At 36.1% G+C, this 24747-nt stretch overlaps 1 protein-coding gene and 1 pseudogene across 14 annotated transcripts in view; one reads left to right on the forward strand and one right to left on the reverse strand.

The window, feature by feature from the left end:
* Positions 1–24747, reverse strand: part of LOC116586468 (ankyrin repeat and KH domain-containing protein 1) — a 131037-nt gene that overhangs the window by 76218 nt on the left and 30072 nt on the right. For all 14 annotated transcript variants that reach the window (XM_032336485.1, XM_032336488.1, XM_032336493.1 and 11 more), the window contains exons 3-9: positions 19233–19389; positions 18120–18267; positions 17419–17566; positions 15094–15327; positions 12875–12969; positions 3949–4186; positions 3524–3715 (exon numbers count right to left, since the gene is read on the reverse strand). In XM_032336485.1, the coding sequence (XP_032192376.1) occupies positions 3524–3715; positions 3949–4186; positions 12875–12969; positions 15094–15327; positions 17419–17566; positions 18120–18267; positions 19233–19389 (1212 nt within the window). The remainder of the gene's footprint in view (positions 1–3523; positions 3716–3948; positions 4187–12874; positions 12970–15093; positions 15328–17418; positions 17567–18119; positions 18268–19232; positions 19390–24747) is intronic.
* Positions 11540–12868, forward strand: LOC116585704 (annotated as a pseudogene).

Genomic DNA, 24747 nt, shown 5'->3' on the forward strand with positions numbered 1-24747 from the left:
CCAAGAGACAGAAAAACAAGTAAAATAAAATCATGGAGATGCAACTGGCAAAATCCATACCAGTGGGAAGCCTAAAGAATAAACATTCCATTTCTTCAATCAAAGCTTGCAAGGAAATAGAAAAATGGAAGGGGAGCACAAAGACAAAAGAGACTTAAGAGACATTAACCAACAGCTGTTATATAAATCTTATTGAATCTTGATTCAAAAAATTCATTAAACACACACATACATATTTGTAAGAAAAATATGAAAACTGCTTAGACATTTAATAATACTAAAAAATTACTATTTTAAAAATTGTAGGTAGGAAAATGATATTGTGGTTATTTTTTAAAGATTATCTTTCTGAGGGGCGCCTGGGTGGCTCAGTGAGTTAAAGCCTCTGCCTTTGGCTCAGGTCATGATCCCAGGGTCTTGGGACACAGCCCCGCATGGGGCTCTCTCCTCAGCAGGGAGCCTGCTTCCTCCTCTCTCTCTGCCTGCCTCTCTGCCTACTTGTGATCTCTGTCAAATAAACAAATAAAATATTAAAAAAAAAAGATTATCTTTCAGAGATACCTATTAAAACATTTATTGATTATTTAGAGAAATAAATTTATATTTTTAATAATTTATTTTTAAATTAAAAATTTGAATTTTAAATTTAAAAATGTTTCTATAAATATATATGGTGACGGATGTTAACTAGACTTAAGTGTGGTGATCATTTCACAATATATACAAATACCAAATCATTAGGTTATACACCTGAAACTCATGTTATCTATATCAATTACATCTCAGTAAAAAACAACTGTATAAAAATAAATGGGGGAAAGCACCTGGGCGGCTCAGTTGCTTAATTGTCTGCCTTCGGCTTAGGTTGTGTGATCCAGGGGTCTTGAGACTGAGTCCCGCATCAGGCTCCCTGCTCAGAGGGGAGTGTGCTTCTCCCTCTATCCCTTCCCCCTGTTCATGATCTCTCTCTCTCTCTCTTTCTCTCTCTCTCGGATAATAAATAAATCTTAAAAAAAAAAAAAAGAAAAGAAATGGGGGATATGGAGGAATATAGATGAAATGAGATAGGTCAAGGCGCCTGGGTGGCTCAATCTTTAAGCGTCTGCCTTGGGCTCAAGTCATGATCCCATGGTCCTGGGATTGAGCCCTGTGGTGGACTCCCTGCTCCGTGGGATGCCTGCTTCTCCCTCTCCCACTCCCCCTGCATGTTTTTCCCTCTCTTACCATCTCATTCTGTCAAATAAATACATAAAATCTTAAAAAAGAAAAGAAAAGAAAAGAAAAGAAATGATATGGGTCATAAATTAAAAATTGGTAAAGATGGGGCACCTGGGTGGCTCAATGGGTTAAGCCTCTGCCTTCAGCTTGGGTCATGATCTCAGGGTCCTGGGATCGAGCCCCACATCAGGCTCTCTGCTCGGCAGGGAGCCTGCCTCCCCCTCTTTCTCTGCCTGCCTCTCTGCCTACTTGTGATCTCTCTCTATCTAAAAGAAAAAAAAAAAATTGGTAAAGAAAGCTGGGTGATGGCTTCTTAGGGTTCATTATACTATTCTCTATGTTTGAAAATATGCCATAACAAAAAAGTTCTTGAAAATGATAGAGGCAATATATTAAAAAATTTTATTGTTTTGCTTTTTGTGTGTGTTTTGTTTTTACTGCTACACTCTAAGAAGAACTTCATGTAAATTAAGCACACTCTAAACTGGAAAAAAAATTTTTATAGATAGTGATCATATAAAAAAGTGATTCTCAATCCCCTGAGATAGTTCTGGAAACTTTGTACGTCAAATTAGCATAAGCAGCTAAACAAGATTCCACAGTGGTACAATAGGAAAAACGATGTCCAGAGCTCTAAGTATGAACATTAGCTCTGTCACTTATTAGCCTGGTTGCCTTAGGGTAACATGATTGTGTATTGTTTCCATATCTATAAGAATGTGTTTAATATTTCTAACTATATAGGGACCAGTGGCAATTAATAGAAATAACATAAAAGCTGAGCAGAATGTCTTGGTATTCAATAATTTCTTACTAAACATTAATGCCTTCTCTTAAAAGCCTCTTACAACAGCAAGACTTAACACAGAGGGATGTGGAAAGACTATGGAAGGTAATCACTGGTAGAGCACTCCTGAAGGGCACAAAGATAGTTGCTGAAAATGATGGAGGTACAATGACTGAATAATGCACACATTAACTACAGTGACTGCTAATATCTGAGTCAGGGGAGAGGTCAGCTTGTATGACTGGTCTATGCTTTTGTTCAAAAACTACATAATCATCTGCACCACTAACAATCCTAAGAAATTATTTCAATAACAATTCAAAGGAAAAATTGAATCTGGGCTATAATGAAATTAATGTTAACAATAAAAGCTTAAAAATATTGAACAAAGCCTTGCTAAATATTATATTTTCCTTAACATATTAATTTCTTCATATGTCAAGTTTTTTTTTTTTTAAAGATTTTATTTATTTATTTGACAGAGAGAAATCACAAGTAGGCAGAGAGGCAGGCAGAGAGAGAGAGGAGGAAGCAGGCTCCCTGCTGAGCAGAGTCCGATGCGGGACTCGATCCCAGGACCCTGAGATCATGACCTGAGCCGAAGGCAGCGGCTTAACCCACTGAACCACCCAGGCGCCCTCTTCATATGTCAAGTTTTAAACAATATGTCAGACATAGATAAAAAGAAAAATTTCATATTGTTTTCAATATACTTATAAAGGTATATGTCTATCTGGATATTTTTTTCTAGTTTTCTAGTATATTCTTTTCTTTTTTTTTTTTTTTAAGATTTTTATTTATTTATTTGTCAGAGAGAGAGAAAGAGCAGGAACACAAGCAGGGGAGCAGCAGGTGGAGGGAGCAGCAGGCAGAGGGAGAAGCAGGCTCCCTGCTGAGCAAGGAGCCAGATGCGGGACTTGATCCTAGGCCCCTGGGATCATGACCTGAACCAAAAGCAGATGCTTAACTGACTGAGCCACCCAAGCATCCTCTGCTAATTCTTATTTTATGCTATAAAACTACAAATATTTTATGCAAAACTACTAATTTCTTCCTATTGCTTATCAATGCATAAAGCACAAATCATTTTAAAACTAAGTACTTCTGCCAAAAATTAAATTCCCACTTGTTCTTTTTTCTTTTTTTACTCTTAAGAAGACTTAAAAATGTCAAGAAATGAACAGGCTTGAAAGTATCAAACTATGACCTCTATAATGTCATCATCCCCACCTCCACTTACTAACACAGAGACTAAGAGGAACTAATTTCTGCCTTCCAGAAGCCACAAACTATTGAATGGAGAGAGAAGGTCAATGTGCAAGCTATGGTCATGAAGCAAACCTTAACAATAAGAAAATGTTTTAAGACATTTTTAGAGATGTAGGAGCCTAAGTAGAACAATCAAATTGTAGAGCTGGCTTTCAACTTCTGTAGATATGAAAAAGTTAAGGTTAATTGATAAAGTTATGAAAGCAATATAAAATCCTTTTTCTAAAGGGCATTTTTAAATTCACATACCAGCAGCCAATAAATATTTAACCAACTCAAGGTGTCCCTCCTGTGAAGCCTCCATGAGAGGTGTGGAGCAGCCGAGTTCTAGATCAGCCCCTGCTTTAATCAAGAAGTCTGCAACTTCAGAAAACCCTCCACAGCAAGCCAAGGTCAGAGCAGTTTCTTGGGTTTCTTCCGTCTGGGCATTTATATTTGCTCCTAAGAGGAAAGCATAAAAATTGATAACACTAGCTGCAATACTTAGGATAAAAATATTGTTCTAAATTATGTTAATCATCTCTCCCTGCTTCTAGGATTCCTTCTAGGGTGCTGATAATTTATTTTACCATCAATGCAAAAAAGTATTTTAGTTGTAGTACACTTTGCTGATACTCAACACAAAACACCCAAAGGAAATTTATTTTTTAATTAAAGAAGTAAAACTACTTTACCTTGCGCTAAGAGTAGGGCCACCATCTCCTCATGTCCTTCCCGAGCAGCTTCCATCAAGGGAGTATATCCCTCATCATTAACTTCTTCTAGATTTGCCCCCCTTTCAATAAGCAGAGCTGCCAATTCAACATGTCCTCCACAGGCAGCTAGCGTTAACGGAGACTCGAATGAATCTGCGGGCATGTTCACTTGAGCACCACTATCCAAAAGCAAACGTGCTACCTCTACATGTCCATCCTGCAGATTTTTAGAAGGAAAACAAGAAGGAAGGAATTTTGTTGTTTTGAGATTTTTAAATTGGGAGAAAAGAAGAGATTGAGGAAAAATGAAAAGGAAGAAAGAAACAGAGATGCACCTTAGATACACACGTATTATCATGCCCATCTGAGAAACCTGAGGTGTCTTATCAAAACTCCATTAAGATTACTTTACCTTACCTTTCAGCAAACCCAAAATTTTCCACAAGAATCAGACTTGCAACATATATTAACAATTCCAAATAATTTCAAATTTTCACATTCTTTGAAGTTCAAAAAACTGTTAAATCCATACACAAGAGTACCTCAAAATAATTACTATTTATACTACTGCCAAGTCAAATATAACTATACCCTCCAACCTAGGTGTCATAGGATACTGTATTAGAGCTATTTAAGAAACAAAGACTTGACAAAAAGTAACAACAAATTCTAAGAAGTCATTACCACTTGGGATTATGTCACCAAGGAAAACCCCTGCGGGCTGATAGTACCCTATATTTTTCCTCATCACTAGCTTGTTGCAATGAAAGAAAAAATTTTACAAACATGTAAAAACAAGTATCTATTCTCTTGTAAATAATATTACCATGGGTCCATCTGTATAGACAGAAGGCAATTATTTTCTTTTTAAAGATTTTATTTATTTATTTATTTTAAAGATTTTATTTATTTATTTGACAGAGAGAGATCACAAGTAGGCAGAGAGGCAGGCAGAGAGAGAGAGATAGAGAGGGAAGCAGGCTCCCTGATGAGCAGAGAGCCCGATGCGGGACTCAATCCCAGGACCCTGAGATCATGACCTGAGCCGAAGGCAGCGGCTTAACCCACTGAGCCACCCAGGCGCCCCTATTTATTTTTTTGACAGGGAGAAACACAGCGAGAGAGGAACAAAAACACGGGGAGTGGGAGAGGGAGAAGAGGCTACCCGCGGAGCTCAGAGCCTGATGCAGGTTTTGATCCCAGGACCCCGAGACCATGACCCAAGAAGAAGGCAGACACTTAACAACTGAGCCACCCAGGTGCCCCAATAGTAAGGCAATTAATAAAACATTCTCATGGAGCGTAATTCATCCTATCCCTCTGCCACCATAAATATTCCTCTTTTATTTGTTTGTTTGTTTTCTTTAGTGTCAAATTCTTTATTTTATTTATTTGTTTGAGAGAGTGAGAGTGTGAGCAGGAAAGCACAAGAAGGGAAGCAGCAGAGGGAGAGGGAGAAGCAGACTCCCCACTGAGCAGAGAGCCTGTTGTGGGGCTCATTATCAGGACCTTGAGATCATGACCAGAACCCAAGGCAGCCACTTAGCCAACTGAGCCATCCAGGCACATCTTTAGTTTCAAATTCTTCACTTCAAAATTTTATATATGCCTTAACTCTTGTTGCAGCATATAAAATCAAACGCTGTGTTGGTCTGTATTTCAAAAAGGACCAAAATACTGCTAATGAAAGGTAAAGACTGAATATAAAAATAAGGTTTTATAAGGTTGGTCAATCCTTTTATTAAATAATAAATTAAATGTTAGATTTCAATATCCATCAAGAGTTTCATTATATTTGGGGCACCCGGGTGGCTCAGTGTGTTAAAGCCTCTGCCTTCGGCTCGGGTCATGATCCCAGGGTCCTGGGATGGAGCCCCGCATCAGGCTCTCTGCTTAGCAAGGAGCCTGCTTCCTCCTCTCTCTCTGTCTCTCTGCCTACTTGTGATCTCTGTCTTTCAAATAAATAAATAAAATCTTTAAAAAAAAAGTTTCATTATATTTAACTAAATGACTAGCCTAGCTTTAATCACTTTTGACATAATGTCAAAAACAAATGACTTGGCATTAAAATTTCAGTTTTACTAAATCTGAAATAAAATTCTAGCTTTACTATTAAATACTAATACTTCAAATATATGTAAAATAAAGTATATTTTAACCAAATTGCTGTATTAAGTTATTTGGTATTTGAAATACATTTCTAATTGAAAAGAAAATAGAATTTATAAGTATTCACAGATCAAAGAACTACTGCCATGCATAGCTCCTCTAGGCTCCCAATAGTTTTGTGTGAATTTACTTCAATTTCTTTACTGATTTTGCTTTTATATCTTGAGTACATACATTAAGGGAGAAATTATACCAAGCACTTTTTGCTTTAATAAAAAATTTTAATTTTGTCAAAGGAAAAAATAAAGGAGTAAAAACAATATAATCTAATCTTAAAGGTCTAATACAATTATTAGACTTTTAAAAAATTCTAAGACTAGCCAGTAGCCAGTACTGGACTCACCCTCCTATAATAAAATATGGTAAAATTTAGGAAAAAGAGATAAAGCAACTGGAAGCACTAAATAGCAACCAATCTAAGGCTAAGCACCACAAAAAGGCAGCACATAAGATGAACCCTACATTCACTCCAGCTTTCTCTCTTTAGGCGTCTTCCAAACCATGGTCTAAGGAAACCAAGGCTAAACAAAGAGTGAAGATTTCTTTCAACAAAGAAAACAAAGATCAGAATACAAAGCAGCCAAAACAGAATTGCAGGAGTATGAGCAGAAAAAGTATGGGCTGAGAAAACGAAAACACAGAGTAATCTCAAAATCTATATAAAATTATCTTCAGATACTTGGGGCACCAAAGATGCCACTCTGGGAGGCTAGCAGAGAATGGCTGCTGAAAGGCTGGAGACCTTGGGAGTTTAGACTCAGCCAGAATAGAAAGGCCAATGGTGAATATCCATGCTTTCAAATGAGATGGTAGAGAGGATACCTAAGGAATATCCAAAGATCAAGGAGCAAGGAAGTAGTAGTATAAGAATAAGGAGTATAAGAAATTAAGCCTCAGTATGACCAATGATCCACTGGTAATTTAACTGCCTGCTAGAACAAAACATAATAGTTTTATAAGAACATGATAATCAAGATACTTGAAAAGGGATCATTCATAGCATATGGCTTACAACTAAAAATACCACATATTAAAAAGCAGGAACATGTGGTGACTGTCAAGATACACAATAACCTGGCAGAGGGGAAGCAGACCTAGAAATACATCAAACACAAGAGATAGAAAAAAGGACTATTAATGATATATTAAAGAAAATAAAGGGGGGAAAATGGAAAAATAAATACAAAATAAATTTCAACATAGAATCAGAATAAAAGAACATCATATCAATAATTATATTTAAATATAAATGGTCTAACCAAACCAATTAAAAAACAAAGACTGACAGAGTGGGTTGCAAAACATGACTTAAAAATATGCTCTCTGCAAAAAACTCACTTCAGTCTAACAATATAGGCATATCAAACATATCAAAGACTGAAAGAAAGGATAAAAATACTTATCAGGAAAACAATCACTGGAAAACAAAAGTAGCTATATTAATATCAGGAGCTATGTTAACAAAGGAGACCTCAGAACAAAGATTACCAAAGAGACACATCACATAATGATAAAAGGGTCAATCATGAAGATGACACAGCAATTCTAAAAATGTACAGGTACCAAACAACAGAGATCCAGCATGTGAAAAAATGAGAAAAAAATGAAAAGCAACTAAAAGAACCACACAAATCCACAAGTACAGCTAAAGATTTTAACACAACTCTCTCAGTAATTGTTAGAAAAACTAGACAGAGAATCAGAAATAATGTAGAAGAATTCTACCATCAATCAACAGGATCTAACTGACATTTATAGAACACTCTACCAAAACCAGCAGGATATACATTCTCCACAAATGCATAGGGAATATATGTCCACATCTTGAATATAAAACAAAAAGAAATGAAATCATGTAGAATGTATTTTCTGACCACAATGGAACCAAACTAAATATCATTAACAGAAAGATCACAAGAAAATCTTCAAATGTTTAGGAACACACATGAAAATAACCTATGGGTCAAAGAGGAAGTCTAAAGTGAAATTTAAAAAAATATATGGAACTGAATGAAAATGAAATATAACACATAAAAATATTTTTTAAAAATTTTATTTGAGAGAGAGAGAGAGAGAGAAAGTATGGGCAGGGGGAGGGGAAAGGGAGAGGGAAAAGAAACCCCCCTCTTGAGCAGGAAGCCCAACATGTGGCTCAATCCCAGGACCCTGAGATCACGACCTGAGCCAAAAGCAGAGGCTTACCCAACTCAGCCACCCAGGCACCCCAACATAATAAAATTTCTAAGACACAACTAAAGCAGTACTGAGAGGGAAACTGATAGAACTAAGTGCATACAATTAGAAGAGAGAAAAATCAATAATCTATGCTCACATTTCAAAAGCTTAGGAAAGGAAGTACAAAACACACCCAAAGGACGAGAAGGAAGGAAATTCTAAAGAACAGAGTGCAATTATAATACTCAGTGGTGAAAAACTGAAAGCTTTCCCCTAAAATCAGGAAGAAGTCAAGGATGCCCATTCTCACAACTTTTATTCAACATTAGTACTGGAAGTCCTAACCACAGCAATCAAACAAGAGAAAGGAATAAAAGGCATCCAGATTGGTAAGGAAGAAGTAAAATCTTCACTATTTGCAGAACATGACACTACTTATACAAAACCCTAAAGACGCCACCAAAAAACTACTAGAACTGATAAATGAATTCAGTAAGATTCTAGGATACAAAATCAATGTACAGAAATCCTCTGAATTTTTATACACTAATAATGAAGCAAGAGAAAGAGAAATTAAGGAAACAATTCTAGGGTACCAGGTGGCTCAGTTAAGTGTTTGCCTTCACCTCAGGTCTTGATCCCAGGGTCCTGGGATGGAGTTCTGCATCCGGTTCCCTGCTCAGTGGGGAGTCTGCTTCTCCTCTGTACCCCTCACCCCTGCTTGTGATATCTCTGTCTCATGCTCTCTCTCTCTTAAATAAATAAATAAATAAATAAATAAAATCTTTTAAAAAGAAAAGCAAGCAACCCTACTTAAAACTGCACCCAAAATAATAAAAAAACCTAGGAACAAACTTAGCAAGGAGGTGAAAAACCCATACTCAAAAAATAAAACATTGATTCACAGGGAAAAGAAAAAAGAAAAAAAAAAAAACCACTGATTAACAGTTCTCTGTTCACAGATGATATGTAGGAAACCCTAAAGACTACATACACAAAAAACTGTTAGAACTTATAAATGAATTCAGCAAAATAGCAGAATATAAAGTTAACACACGGAAATTAGTTGCATTTCAACACATAACAATGAACAATACGAAAAGTTATTAGAAAATTCCATTTACAACAGCATCAAAAAAAATAAAATATTTAGGAATTCATCAAGGAAGTAAAATACTTATACAAGGAAAACTAGAAAACACTGCTAGAAGAAATTAAAGAAGATACACAAAAGTGGAAATACATTTCATTTTTATGGACTGGAAGCCTTAATAACATTAAGATGTCAATATTACCAAAAGCAATCTACAGATTCAATGCAATTCCCATAAAAAGCCCAATGATGGTTTTTGCAGAAAATATAAAGACCCATCCTAAAATTCATATGGACTCTAAAGGGACCCCAAAAACCATCTTGAAAAAGAGAATAAAGCAGGAAGACTCACACTTCCTGATTCCAAAACATATACAAAGCCACAGTAATCACAGTATTTACTACTAGCATAAAGACAGACATAAACAAAAGGAATAGAAGAGAGATCTCAGAAATAAACCCTTCCATATTTGGTCAGTGATTTTTTACCAGGATGTCAAGACCATTCAATAAGGAAATAACAGTCTTTTTAACAAATGATGCTGGGAAAACTGTTCATCTACCTGCAAAAAAATGAAGTTCGACCCTTACCTAAGACCATATACAAAAATTAACTTAAAAGGGCTCAAAAACCTAAAACTATAAAACTCTTGAAAGAAAACATAGGACAAAAGCTTCATGACATTGGATTTATCCATGATTTCTTAGATATGATACCAAAGGCACAGGCAACAAAAGAAAAAAATAAATCGAATTTCATGAAATTAAACAGTTTTATACATAAAAGGACACTACCAACAGAGTAAAAAGGCAACCCATGGAATGTGAGAAAATATTTGGGTATATTTGTAAAGGGTACAAGAGATTCATATCCAAAATATATAAAGAACTCCTAAAACTCAAAAACGAAAACAACCAACCTGATTCAAGGGGCAAAGGATCTAAATAGACATTTCAACAAAGAAGATATATAAATGGCCAATAAGCACATGAAAAGATGCTCAACATCAATAATCATTAGGGAAATGCACATCAAAACTACAATGAGATACTACCTCACAACCGTTAGGATGGCTACTACCAAAGAGCCCCAGAAAATAACAAATGTTGGTGAGAATATACAGAAATTGGAACCCTTGTACATTGTGAAAATGGAAAAACGGAAAAACCACTGTGGAAGGACGGTATGAGCAATTCCTCAAAAAATTAAAAATAGAAATACCGTATAATCAAGCAATACCACTTCTGAGTATATACCTGAAAGAACTAAAAAGAGGGACTTGAACAGTAGGATTATTCACAAGAGCTAATGCAAGGAAGCAACCCAAGTGTCCAACAAAGGATGAGTGAATAAGCAAAAATGTGTTATTTATATATACAATAAAATATTACACATCCTTAAAAATGTAAGGAAATTCTGACATATGCTACATGGATGAACCTTAAGAACACTATGTAAGTGAAATAAGGCAGTCAAAAAGACAAATCCTATATGATTCCTCTTCTTTTAATTAATTGATTAATTTTGTATTGCTCTTAAATGAGATAGAGTAGTCAAAATCATAGACAGAAAGTAGAATGGTGATTGCCAGGGGTTGGGGAGAACAGGGAATGGGAAGTTGTTATTTAATGGGTACAGGGTTTCCGTTTTAGAAGATGAAATGAGTTATGGAGACAGATGGTGATGGCAGTTATATAACATTACAAATGTATTTAATACACTGAACTATACATGAAAAATGCGTAAGATGGCAAACTTTGTTATGTGTCTTTTATCCCAATAAAAAAAAATTGGGAAGAAAATAAAAGTCTCTCAGTGTGTTGGAAATGGTGGAACCAAGCCTGCCTTTTGTACTGTTTTCTACATTGGCAGATTTACTATCAGAAGTTAAACAAGTCAGAGTACCTGGGTGGCTGAGTTGGCTAAGCATCTGCCTTTGGTTCAGGTCATCTCAGGGTCCTGGGATCCAGCTCCGAGGTAGGCTTCCTGTCCAGCAGGGAGTCTGAGTCTCCCTCTTCCTCTGCCCCTCCCCCTGTTCATGCTCTCTCTCCCACTCTCCCTCAAATAAATAAAATCTTTCCAAAAAAATTATTAAAAAAAAAAAAAAAAGTTAAACCAGCCTCCTCCAGCCATCCAAGATGCTGAAAGGAAAGAAGGCTAAGGGGAAGAAAGTGGCCCTGGCTCCTGCTATTGTGAAGAAGCAGAAAGCCAAGAAGGTGGTCAAACCTGTTTAAGAAAAGGCCCAAGAGAGGCACCTGGGTGGCTCAGTGGGTTAAAGTCTCTGCTTTCAGCCCAGGTCACAGTCCCAGAGTCCTGGGATTGAGCCCGACATTGAGAGCCTGCTTCCCTCTCTGCCTGCTTCTCTGCCTACTTGTGATCTGTCTGTCAAATAAATAAAATCTTTAAAAAAAAAAAAAGAAAGAAAGAAAGAAAGAAAAGGCCCAAGAATTTTGGCATCAGATGGGACATCCAGCCCCAAAGGGACCTCATCTTTTTGGCAAATGGTGCCACTTTATTTACCTGTAGCAACAAAAGACTATTTTCTATAAATGCCTGAAAGTGCCTACCACAATTAACCAGCTCACCCAGGTCTTGGACCACCAAATAGCTGTACTCAACTGCTTAAGCTGGCCCACAAATACACACCACAGACAAGGCAACACAAGGAGAGACTGTTGACACAGGCTGAGAAGAAAGCTGTTGGCAAAGGGAATGTCCCCACCAAGAGGCCGCCTATCCTTCAAGCTGGGCTTAATAATGTTACCACCTTAGGGGAAAATAAGAAAGCTCGGATGAGAGTGACTGCATATGATGTGGATCTCACTGAGTTGGTTATCCTCGTGCCTGCCCTGAGTGGTAAGATGGGGATTTCCTACTTCATCATCAAGGGGAAGGGCAGGCTAAGGTGTCTGATCCACAGGAAGACCTTCACCACTGTCGCCTTCACGCAGGTTAACTCAAAAGACAGAGGAACTCTGGCTAAGCTGGCAGAAGCTATTAGGACCAATTATAATGACAGATATGATAAGATCCACTGTCACTGGGGAGGCAAGGTCCTGGGTCCAAACCCAGTAATTCACATTGCCAAGTTGGAAAAATCAAAGGCTAAAGGACCGGCCGCCAAACTGGGCTTAATGTATGCTGCTGAATTCTCTATACATAAAAGCAATAAAAAGTTTTATTTCAAAAAAACCAAAACAGGGATGCCTGGGTGGCTCAGTCATTAAGCATCTGCCTTTGGCTCAGGTCATGATCTCAGAGTTCTGAGATCGAGTCCCTCATCTGGCTCCCTGCTCAGTGGGGAGCTTGGTTTTCCCTCTGTCTGCTGCTCCTCCTGCCTGTGCTCTCTCTCTTTCTCCCCTCTACCCTTTGACAAATAAATAAAATCTTTAAAACAAAATAAGAACAAACGTGAAATAAAACATTGCTTTTCAATGCTATTGCAAATGAGTGCAATTTAAAATTACCATGCAAGCCTCCATTAAGGCAGTGTGCATCTCATCTGTTTTGTGCTCTTGGTCTGCACCAGCATCAAGCAGAAAGCGAACCATATCCAAATGGCCTTAAAAAAAAAAAAAAAAAAAAAAAAGAACATGAATTTTTAAACTGTATTTCTAAAGAACTGAGTATTAATTTAATACATTAAATATTAAAATATGGAATCATTTTCTTTCAGGTATCTACATAAAAATTTATGAGAACTTATTTTTCATTCAATAAAGGAATGACAGTTTTACAAAGCCAATCCAAAATAATAAGCACGCTCTCATCAAGGTATCTAGGTTTTAAACACTGAATTAGTAGAAAGCATATAACAAGTTAAGTAAAGCAGTAATACTTATTCTTTGATTTAATCTATAAAAACTATCAAACTATAAATCAAAGCACTGAAATCAATTAGAATGCCAGGTAAAATACTTTTGGATAATATTTTTCATAAAAACAGCATTAAAATAATGACCATAAACTCACTGTGGCAATGAACAGGCACAGAAAACTCCATTCAAAATAATTTCAACCCTCTGGATACATTAAATATATAAAAAAGCCTTAATAGTCAGTAAGAAAAAGACAAACACTCCAGTAGAAAAATGGATGAAGGACATGAAATGGTTATTAAAAAAGAAATGTAAATGAATACTAAACTGAAAAAGAATATTAAACCTTCCTATTAAACAAAAACAAATTAAAATGATACACCATTTTTTACTATCAAAATGGCAAATATTAAAAAGAATGGTAATACCCAGTGTTGGTGAGGGTGTAGGGTGGGACAAAGGGCACTCTCAAACACTGCTGGTGGGAGTGTAAATTGGTTCAACCTTTCTAGAAGGCAATTTGGCAATATGTATCAAAAGCCTTAAAAATGTCCATACCCTTTGACCCAGCAATTCCACTTCCAGGAATTTATCCTAAGGAAATAATCAGAGATTAGGCAAAGATGTCTGCACAAGGATGTTATTACAGTGTTTTTAATAATAGTGAAAACTGGGAACAATTCAAGTGTCCAACAATAGGCAATTATGGTACATCCATTTGATGTATCTGCAGAGACTCCTAGTTCCCTACTCAATACCCATTCTTTCAGTCTTCCTTAATAACAGAACTCTGTTTTTTATCTGAGTTGCAACTAACTAAAAGAGTACATTTCCCAGCTTTCCTTGTTATATGTAGTCAATGAGATACAAGCAGGAGCTATAAGGCAGAACATCTAAGAAGATTTCTTAAAAGTAGCTGACTGATGTGGAAGGAACTCCCCATTTTGCCCTTACCCTCTCTGTCCTTCCTACAATGTAGACTGTTGGGGCTCTAGCTAACATTTTGGATTACAGGTAACTTTGAGGATAGAAATGACACAGTAGGAAGGTAGAAGAGAAAAACAGAATTCTGAGATCTTGATAGCAGTGGAACAGCTATACTAGTTCTAGACAGCCTACACCCTTGGGCTTGATTTACATATTAAAAAAAAAGTCTTCTCTTTTGTTTAAATCATTATTAATTTAGGTTTCATGACACATGCAGCCATACCCACTCCTAGCAGAAACAGTAAAATACTATGTGACCATCAAAAGTTGTGTTATAAAAATATTTATTGAGATGGGAAATGTTCATGATATATTGCTAAATAAAATAAGCAGACTATAAAACAGTTAGGTATGGTTGTTTAGTTTAAATATATATGTTTGTTTATATATATGCTTAAAAAACACACTGGAAACATACTAAAATACTGCTTACATGCTTTAATCTTTAGGTAGTAATAAAACATGTCATTGTAAAATTTCTTTTCCTTATACTTTTACTGTTTTTGAGGTTTTCTGTTTAAACTGTGATTACTACTATTACTTGAGTGTGTATTAGTTTTGAAATAAAGGTTGGAAAAAAATCATATAAAATGAAAGTTATTAAAAAATGAAAACCCTCTAAATCTGTGCTATGAGTTTTCGTTGACTTCATAGCTACCTGAATAAATCTGAATTAAAATAATAAAGAAATATACACTGTGAAACTTATACTTTACGAAATATAGGCTAAAATGGGCTTTCTATATAATCTCTTACAAGTTACATAATTTGACGGCATAGGGAAAATATAAGTAATATAAAATTAATTCAAATACTCAAATATTTAAATACTCAAAGTAGTTATGAAAAAAATTATAAATATTCACATATAGAGAGAGTACCTTTATAGCACGCAAGGGTAAGAGCACTTTCTTTGAATTCATTAGAATGAGTGTTGATGCCTGCCCCATGATCCAGAAGAACTCTTGCAACTTCCACATGACCTGCACTGGCAGCTTCCATTAAGGGGGTATGTCCATTTTCATTATGATCTTCTATATTTGCACCTTCATTAAGTAGCACTTTCACAATGTCAACAAATCCTCCAGCACAGGCATAAGTTAGTGCAGTATTTCCTAACAAAGAACAAAAAGATACACAGAATTATGATAAAATGGATAAAACTATAACTATGCTATACTCCAGTTCTACCTCTTCAATTCCCTTACATAAACCACTAGAACTATCATCTTATATTTTTTTTGTTCTATTGGTTAAGAGCATCATCTTAATTTTCTTACTAATTAAAAGATTTATTAAAGAGGCATCTGGGTGGTTCAGCTGGTTAAATGTCTGCCTTTGGCTCAGGTCATGATCTCCAGGTCCTAGGATGGAGCCTCACATTGGGCTTCACACTCAGCAGAGAATCTGCTTCTTTCTCTCTCTCTCTCTCTCCCTTTGCCCTCCCCCCAGCTCATTCTCTCCCTCTCTCTTTCTCAAATAAATAAGTAAATAAAATCTTTAAAAAATAAATAAATAAAAGATTTGTTATAAACAGGCCAACTGGGGCAGCTGGGTGGCTCAGTAGGTTAGGTCATGGTCTCTGGGTCCTGGAATGGAGTCCCACATTAGGCTCCGGTCATGGTCTCTGGGTCCTGGAATGGAGTCCCACATTAGGCTCTCTGCTCAAAGGGGAGCCTGCTTCCCTCTCTCTCTCTCTGCCTGCCTCTCTGCCTGCTTGTGATCTCTCTCTCTCTGTCAAAACAATAAATAAAAATCTTTATAAAAAAAACCAAAACAGGCCAATTTACTTATATTCCCATTAGTTTAAAGATATGTGTCAGAAGAAAAATGTAGCTAAAACAATGAATAGTCTTATGAATAAGTCTGCATAAAGAAAAGGTAAGAGAAAATTAAGGAATGGATATACATAGAAAGAAAATGTTAAGGATTTCTAGACTGTGAAGTATCAAAAGAAAAAGGAGTAATTTTGAATGATACACTAGAATATTTTAAATAAAAATATACTGAAAGGGATTTTTCAAGATGACACTTCATTTTACTTGACAGCCTAATAAAGTAGGAAGATATAAATCCCCCTCAGCATAACTTCTTCACAAGAAACATTTCTTTAAAAAGGTCATTATCCAGGGCTCCTGGGTGGCTCAGTAAGCTAAGTAGCTGCCTTGGGCTCAGGTCATAGTCTTAGAATCGAGCCCCATATAAGGCTCCCTGCTCAGTGAACAGCCTGCTTCTCCCTCTCCTTCTGCCTGCCACTCTGCCTACTTGTGCTCTCTGTCTCTCTGTCAAATAAATAAATAAAACTAAAAAATAAAAGATCATTATCCCATTATTGGCATGCCACCTATTTCTTTCCTGATTTTGTTTTGAGGATTTTTATTTATTAAAAGAGGTAAGGGAAATGGTTTACTACCTAACAGTAAGGCACTGAAGAAGATTATTTTAAAGATTCAGCAAGAGAAGTAACATTCCAGAATCCAATGTGTTTAGAATTCAACTATTCAACCATTTTACATATTATACATGTTACTATCATTACAAGTAAGACAAAATGGTCAGCAAAATAGTCTACAGTTCCTTCCAGGAAGCCTTGCTCACTTACATTTAAAATTCACTTAAAGGTGTAGAACAATGACATAGCTTTCATTATGTAAATTTTTTAAAAATCATGTTGTTGCCTCACTAAATCCAAGTAATCTTACTACTAAAACTATACCTGTAACTCAAGACATATGACCAAGGCTCCTTCTATGTGTCTGCGAGGTATAAATAATTAAAGGAACACCTCTTACTAGAAAAGCTTTCATTCTGCCACAAGAGTATCTTAGTAGTAAATGGATTCAGTATGCCCCACATGAAAAACCCCACAGGGTGAATACTCTCAGGTTAATCTATAATCTAAAGTTAAGGCAGTTGAATTTAAATGAGATAAAGAATTTTAAGACATACAATTCCTAATTTTGCCTCTTATGGCAAAAAAGAAACTGTCTCCAGCAGAAAAACTGACAATCTTGGCCAAACAGAATCTCAGTCTTTTGAAGATACCAAATTAATTTAGATTTTACTCATTTCTAATCAATGGCTAAGATTTTTCTGTAGGTTTACAATTGATTTTTCCAATAGTAAAAATCAAGATTTTTATCTCTTAGGTTATAATTAATTATATCAATTTATTTTCCTCAAATTGACACATATTTTCTACTTACCTGTTGCTGACTGGGAGTTGACATCTGCATCATGAAGAAGTAATAATTTCACAATATCTAAATAACCTCCACTAGATGCTGCCATTAGGGGAGTTATGTCTCCTTTATTCCCTCGATCTTCAACATTAGCATGCATAGCAAGCAATACCTTTAAAACACATTACACAGAGAGAGAACAGTCAGTTCTTACTATTAATAGTATTTCTAGAGAAATAAATGCATAAATGCAACAGAAAATGTTAACTGCTCTTGTCAAAGAATATGTGTTATGCTTGGGATTATCCAGCAAGAGAACAGCAGAACTATACTACCAAGACAGAAACTAACTAGTAAACACACGGTTATTTCTCAATATTGCTACAACAGACAGAAAAAATTAAAAGAATTGAGATAATCTGGATGAAATGACAATATATCACTACTTTCCATTATAGCTGTATATTATTTCTAAAGACAAGCTGAAGATATTACTATTACTTTTATGTGTTTCTTATTCATTAGGAACAGTTTTGAGTAAATGGCAGAAAAATGCACCTTGCCCAGTTACATGTGTAGGCAACAAAATGAATTATGTACCAGGTTCCACTTTACCTACTGCCCAAAAGGAAGGAATCTGGCCTCTAACAATTTCTTTGATTAGTAATAAAAATAAATCAAAAACCTTTCCATAATTTCAATCACTGAAGATAAGTTCTGCTTACTTGTGCTAATTCATAATACCCTGCTGAACAAGCCAAACACAGCAGACTTTCTCCTTCTTCTGTATGTTCATTTACACTTCTGCCTTCATCTAGCAATTTACGAACAGCATTCACATCCCCATCTGAACAAGCTTCTGCCAGACTACGACTGAAAACAAAACCATCAACAATTAACCAACAAAGAAAGACTCAGAATCCTATGCTAATAAACTATATTAAATACAAAGAGTCTTACACAGAAAAATGTTGATACAGTAAGAAAAAAAAACTTGTATGAACATTTTGTGTGTTTGTAATACTAATTATTTGTGGAGGCCAGCCAAGCCAGAAAGGCAATAAACTGAATATGAAAACAGCTGTCATTTTTATTTTCCAGAATGTTCTAACATTTTATCATATTAATTTTCAAGTAAAGTCTTAAAAACTATTAGATGCACAAGTTTTTAAACTCAATCAATGCAGTAATTCCTAAAGATATCTGGGATATAACTCCATGGCTTAAAATTTTATTTGGTAACAGAAGATGTGATCTACTGCACAATGGTTAACAAAATTGATAAATCTCAAACTTTAATGTGCATACATATAATCACCATGTTTCCTGTTAAAATGTAGAACCTGATTCGTAGTTCTGAGGTGAGGTCTGGGATTCTGCATTTCTGACAAGCTCTAAAGTGATGCTGATACTGCTGATTATGGACCATATCTCCATAACCTGCATCTGGATTAGTGCATTAGTAACCCATTTCATTTATTATTTACTCAAGCAGTCAGCTTCCAGTTTACTACTATCATCTTTAGAACAAGTAACTTCCTTAGAACGAGGAATACAATCTTACTCACTTTGGATTTCTTACAGAGTCTAGTACAGTACATGCCATGAGAATATTCAATGAATATGAGTGGAATAGAAGAATAAAAATAGTCTCTGTTTTTATTTCTATGTAACATATATACATTTATGTATCCACTTAAAATATAAAACCCATTCTAATATCTGCTTAGCGAAAGTTATAATCCCGTCCAAAAGACAGAATTAACCCAAAGCTGCTACTTCCCCAAATTCCACTCAAGAAAATGTTTGATACCCAGAAAAAGTCATTATATGCATACGTGTCTACTTGTCCTGCACTGTGGCTGTTTTCTGCTCTCATCCGTGTCAGTGCAGCAGCAGCTTCATCTAATGCACAGCTTACTGAGGACGTCAGTCTCCGCAACACCTCAGGATCTGCAAAAGCTTTACCATCAGCAGTCGACAATTTGCCAATGCCTTCAGCGTGCGTCAATCAGGTAGTGCAGGGGAAGAAAAAACAAAAAAGTGCAAACTGTAGTTACATTACTAGACACTATTATTTAGGGGAAAAAAACGGCATAGTCTCCATAGAGAAGGCTGACAATCAGAATATAAGGTTGATAATAATTTTGCCACAAATGTCAAAAGGCCACCGCATCTTTACACGGCACGTATTAATCTGTCCCATACCTAACTCCAAATATAACGTAACATGATGCTCACTGAGGTAAATGAATGAAAGTTCTTTCAAAATATATAGTCATACTATAAGATCTCTAGTGGAAGATCATATTTATACTATTTTCAGTAATAATGAAGTAGGTAGTCAGCACTAATACAACAAACAATTCAACAATTTCTCCCTTTGGTTTAATAGCCACCTAGAACCATCTTCTAGGATAACAGGGTAAATTAAAATAAGTTCATTCTAATATTTATTATGTGGTTATGATGTACATGCACTAGAGAGACAAAAAGGGATGAGGCACAGTTTCTGTCCTTACTCAGCTCAGGCTAGAAGGACTATCACATGTATAAGTTGCCAATTAAACTTTTTCTCTAGATTCAGTGAGGAATCGGTGACAACTGTAACAGAAAATTTCAATGATAATATCACTGCCTGATCACTGCTGAAAATGAGAGAAAAACAGTCAATAAAATTTTGGAAAACAACAAGAAAAACAAGAAGGGAAAATGTGCCCAATAAGATATAAAATGTAGGACGCCTGGGTGGCTCAGTTGGTTGGACGACTGCCTTCGGCTCAGGTCATGATCCCGGAGTCCCGGGATCGAGTCCCGCATCGGGCTCCCAGCTCCATGGGGAGTCTGCTTCTCCCTCTGACCTTCTCCTCACTCATGCTCTCTCTCACTGTCTCTCTCTCAAATAAATAAATAAATAAAATCTTAAAAAAAAAAAAAAAAGATATAAAATGTATTATGATGCCAGGCAAATTATAAAAGTATCATACTTACGCAGAAACAGGTAATTATAATATCAAGGATATACAATAGAGACCAAAAAAGACCCTAGATCATTTGTGAATTCAATATGTATAGATGTGCAATTTCAAATCAAAGGAGATGGGAGGGCTTATTTCAAAAACACTGTTCAAAAACTGGTTACCATTTGAAAATTAAGTAATATCTCTAATTCACAGCATTCACAAAAATAAATACCAGGTAGACTGAAGGTTTAAATGTTAAAAACAAACACATACTGAAAAATACTATTATACTATGTAGTGGGTTTTTTTTTCTTTTTTTTTTTTTGTAAAGATTTTATTTATTTATTTGACAGACAGAGATCAAAAGTGGGCAGAGAGACAGGCAGAAAGAAGAGGAAGCAGGCTCCCTGCTTAGCAGAGAGTCTGATGCGGTGCTCAATCCCAGGACCCTGAGATCATGACCTGAGCCGAAGGCAGAGGCTTTAGCCCACTGAGCCACCCAGGTGCCCTATGTAGTGTTTTTCTAATGTGAATATAGGAGAGACTTTTCTAAGCATGAGACAAATTCCAAAAGCCAGGAAATAAAAATTAGTGATATGAAACATTTCTAGTTTCAGTAAAATTTTCCATATAATTAAGCACAACATAAAATTAAGGCAAAATAAAGAATGAAAATAATCAATACCTAATAAACTTATTATCATTTATAAAAAGTATGATGCAACTTACTGATATTAAAGGAACACAAACTATGAAACTGACAAAAAAATTGATTGAGGGTAAGGCCCTTTGAAACTCATTGACAGGAATGTATATTGGTATAAAGTTGGCAGTGTCATGGCAAATTTGACAAGTTATCAAAATTTTAGATGTAAACATCCTTTGACACAGTGATACCACTTTCTAATACTTTGTCCTATGAAGACACATGCACAAATAAGAAAAGCTACACATGACTATAAACTACAACAATATTTGTGATATTGGAGAAGAGGAAATAATCTAAGTATCTCTCAATAAGCAACTGGTAAAATAAATTATGGTACATCTAAGCAAGAAAATACTTTATTTTCTCCTTTAAAAGAAGAAAGATCGAGCTGCCTGGGTGGCTCAGTCGGTTGAGCATTCAACTCTTGGTTTCAGCTTGGGTCATGAACTCCAGGTCCCCATGCCGGGCTCTGTGCTGGGTGTGGAGCCTGCCTGAGATTCTCTCTCTCCCTCTCCCTGTGCCCACTGCCTCCCCCACTCTAAAATATATATATATATATATATATATATATAAAGAAAGAAAGAAAGGAGGATTATAGAAAGATGCTCATAATAAAGTAAAAAATAAAGGGAAGTTATATTATGTACAATAAGACCCTATGTATATTTAAACATATATATTAAAGCTACAAAGAAAAAAAGTCTAGAAGTATATGTAAACCTTGACAGTGGGAAGGTTTTATTATCTACTTAATATATTTCATATTCCCTTAGTTATTTCTAATTGTATTAAATTATAACTTAGAAAATAATTTTAAAATTCTTCTTGAAATAGCTTTAATCTTTTTTTTCCTAAAGTTTATTTACTTAAATCTTTTTTTTTTAAGATTTTATTTATTTATTTGACAGAGAGAGATCACAAGTAGGCAGAGAGGCAGGCAGAGAGAGAGAGAGAAGAGGAAGCAGACTCCCTGCCGAGCAGAGAGTCCGATGCGGGACTCGATCCCAGGACCCTGAGATCATGACCTGAGCTGAAGGCAGCGACCCAACCCAATGAGCCACCCAGGTGCCCAGTTTACTTACTTAAATATCTGTATACCCAACATGGAGCTCAAACTCACAATCCTGAGATCAAGAGTCACATGTTCTTCCAACTGAGCTGACTTTTGGAATCTGTCTCATGCTTAGAGAAGTCTCCCCTACATTCACATTAGAAAAACACAACAACCAGGCACCCCTGAAATAATTTTAGTTCTTAATTTTCTCTAAGAATATCAAGGAGACCTTGAGAATAATGATTTAAATTTGACAATTTAAACTCATATGTAGTTGGATAGAATATTCTGTCTAAAGAAACTGTCAGATATATTTTAAGATTTATTTATTCATTTTAGAGAGAAACAGAGATGGAGAGAGAAGGAGGGAGCACGAGTTGGGGGACAGGCAGAGGGAGAGAATCGTAAGCAGCCTCCCTGCTGAATGCTGAAAGAAAGAAAAGAGCCCTTTATGAGAAATCATGAGGTGCCCAGAAAAAAAAAAAAGTGAGTTTAAAACCCTTAATTGGGGATTAAGAAGTGATACTCGCAACATGAGTGAAGTGTGAGCCTAAACCAGAGAGTAAAAACGTACCACTACCTGTAAACAAAGCTTGATCTAGGGAAGAAAAGGAAAGCAGAGAAGACCTGGAGAAGAGAGATGTCTTTTCTCCACATTTCTCTCTCTGCTCTAAGCCAAATAATTCAAGGTTCCAAAGCAAAGCAAAAACAAAACAAAGCAAAACAAATAAAGAATCCAAAATTAGAGGGTGGTCATGGCACTGCCGTTCAGAAATCTTATACAGTATATCTTATACATTATATCCCTATATCACAAGTAGGAGATGCACTGGAAATCCAGACTCTAAAGGAGGGACATTCCATGTTATTACAAATGTGATCTTTATACCTTTCTTTAAAAAATTACTGGTTCTGCTTCAGTTTAAACAGTCTTATTCTGTTGTATCTAATTTTAAGTTTCTATTCAGTTCCAAAAAGACACAGTAAGTAGACTAAAAGTCAATCTGCTACAAATTATACCTATACTTTACCGTAACAGGACAAAGTTGAAGGAATAACAAAAGATGACATTAAGTAAGCTCATTCTTAACATTTATATCTTTCCAAGAGTAATATAAAAAATGCTCAATTTATTTTAGCTCCTATTTGTCCCAGTCATTATTTGGTCAAATGTAATACTGTTTTTCTTCAGTCACCATGAAATGTGCCAAAAGGCTGCTGTGATTTTTCTGCATACTTATCTTTAATATCATGTTTATTAAAGTACTCAGAAACTGGGGGCACCTAGTTGACTCAGTCAGAAGAGTATGTGACTCTTGATCTCTATATTAGGAGTTTCAGCCTCACGTTGTATGTAGAGATTACTTAAATAAATAAACATTAAAAATTTTTTTAATTAGGGGCGCCTGGGTGGCTCAGTGGGTTAAAGCCTCTGCCTTCGGCTCAGGTCATGATCCCAGGGTCCCAGGATCGAGCCTAGCATTGGGTTCTCTGCTCCTCGGGGAGCCTGTTTCCTCCTCTCTCTCTGCCTGCCTCTCTGCCTGCTTGTGATCTCTGTCTGTCAAATAAATAAATAAAATCTTTAAAAAAAATTTTTTTTAATTAAAAAAAAGTACTCAGAAACCAAAGTTTCTATATTTTTTAAAAAGGAATTTTATTTATTTGTCAGAGAGAGAGCACAGCAGGGGGAGTGCTAGGCAGAGAGAGAAGCAGACTCCTTGCTGAGCAGGGAGCTTGATGTGGGGCTCCATCCCAGGACCCTGGGATCATGACCTGAGCTGAAGGCAGATGCTTAACAGACTGAGCCACCCAGGAGACCCAAAATTTTCTATACTTTAAAAACCTTCCTTTTTTTAAAAAAATTTTTTTCAGTGTTCCAAGATTCACTGTTTGTGCACCATACCCAGTATTCCATGCAATACGTGCCCTCCTTAACACCCACCACCAGGATCACCCATCCCAACCCCTCCCTTGCATGTATCCCAACCCTCAATTTGTTTCTGAGAGTCCAGTCTCTCATGCTTCGTCTCCCCCTCCAATTCCTTTACTTTTTCTTTCCTTCTCCTAATGTCCTCCATATTATTCCTTATGCTCCATAAGTAAGTGAAACCTTTCTGTGAGGCACTTGGGTGGATCAGTTGGTTGAACGTCTGACTCTTGGTTTTGGCTCAGGTCATGATCTTGCAGTTGCAGGACTGAGCTCTGCACTCAGTGTGGAGTCTATTCAGATTTTTCTTTCCTCTCCTTCTGCCTGTCCCCATTCGTGCACTCTCTCTCTCACTCTCTCAAACAAATAAAGAAAATGTTAAAAAAATTTTTTTCTATTTTGAATTTTACTCTGAATTTTTTAAAATATTTATTTATTTGACAGACAGAGATCACAAATAGGCAGAGAGGCAGACAGAGAGAGAGAGAGTGGAGGAAGCAGGCTCCCCACTGAGCAGAGAGCCCGATGTGGGGCTTGATCCCAGGACCCTGGGATTATGACCTGAGCTGAAGGCAGAGGCTTTAACCCACTGAGCCACCCAGGTACCCCTATTTTTGAATTTTCTGCATTTAAATGGCTTTAATATAGGATAAGGTTATGTATATGGCACTCTAACAAGCTTTTAGGCACTACTTTATTT

The sequence above is a fragment of the Mustela erminea genome, chromosome 3 (genome assembly GCF_009829155.1).
Source record: "Mustela erminea isolate mMusErm1 chromosome 3, mMusErm1.Pri, whole genome shotgun sequence".
In the NCBI taxonomy this organism is placed as follows: domain Eukaryota; kingdom Metazoa; phylum Chordata; class Mammalia; order Carnivora; family Mustelidae; genus Mustela; species Mustela erminea.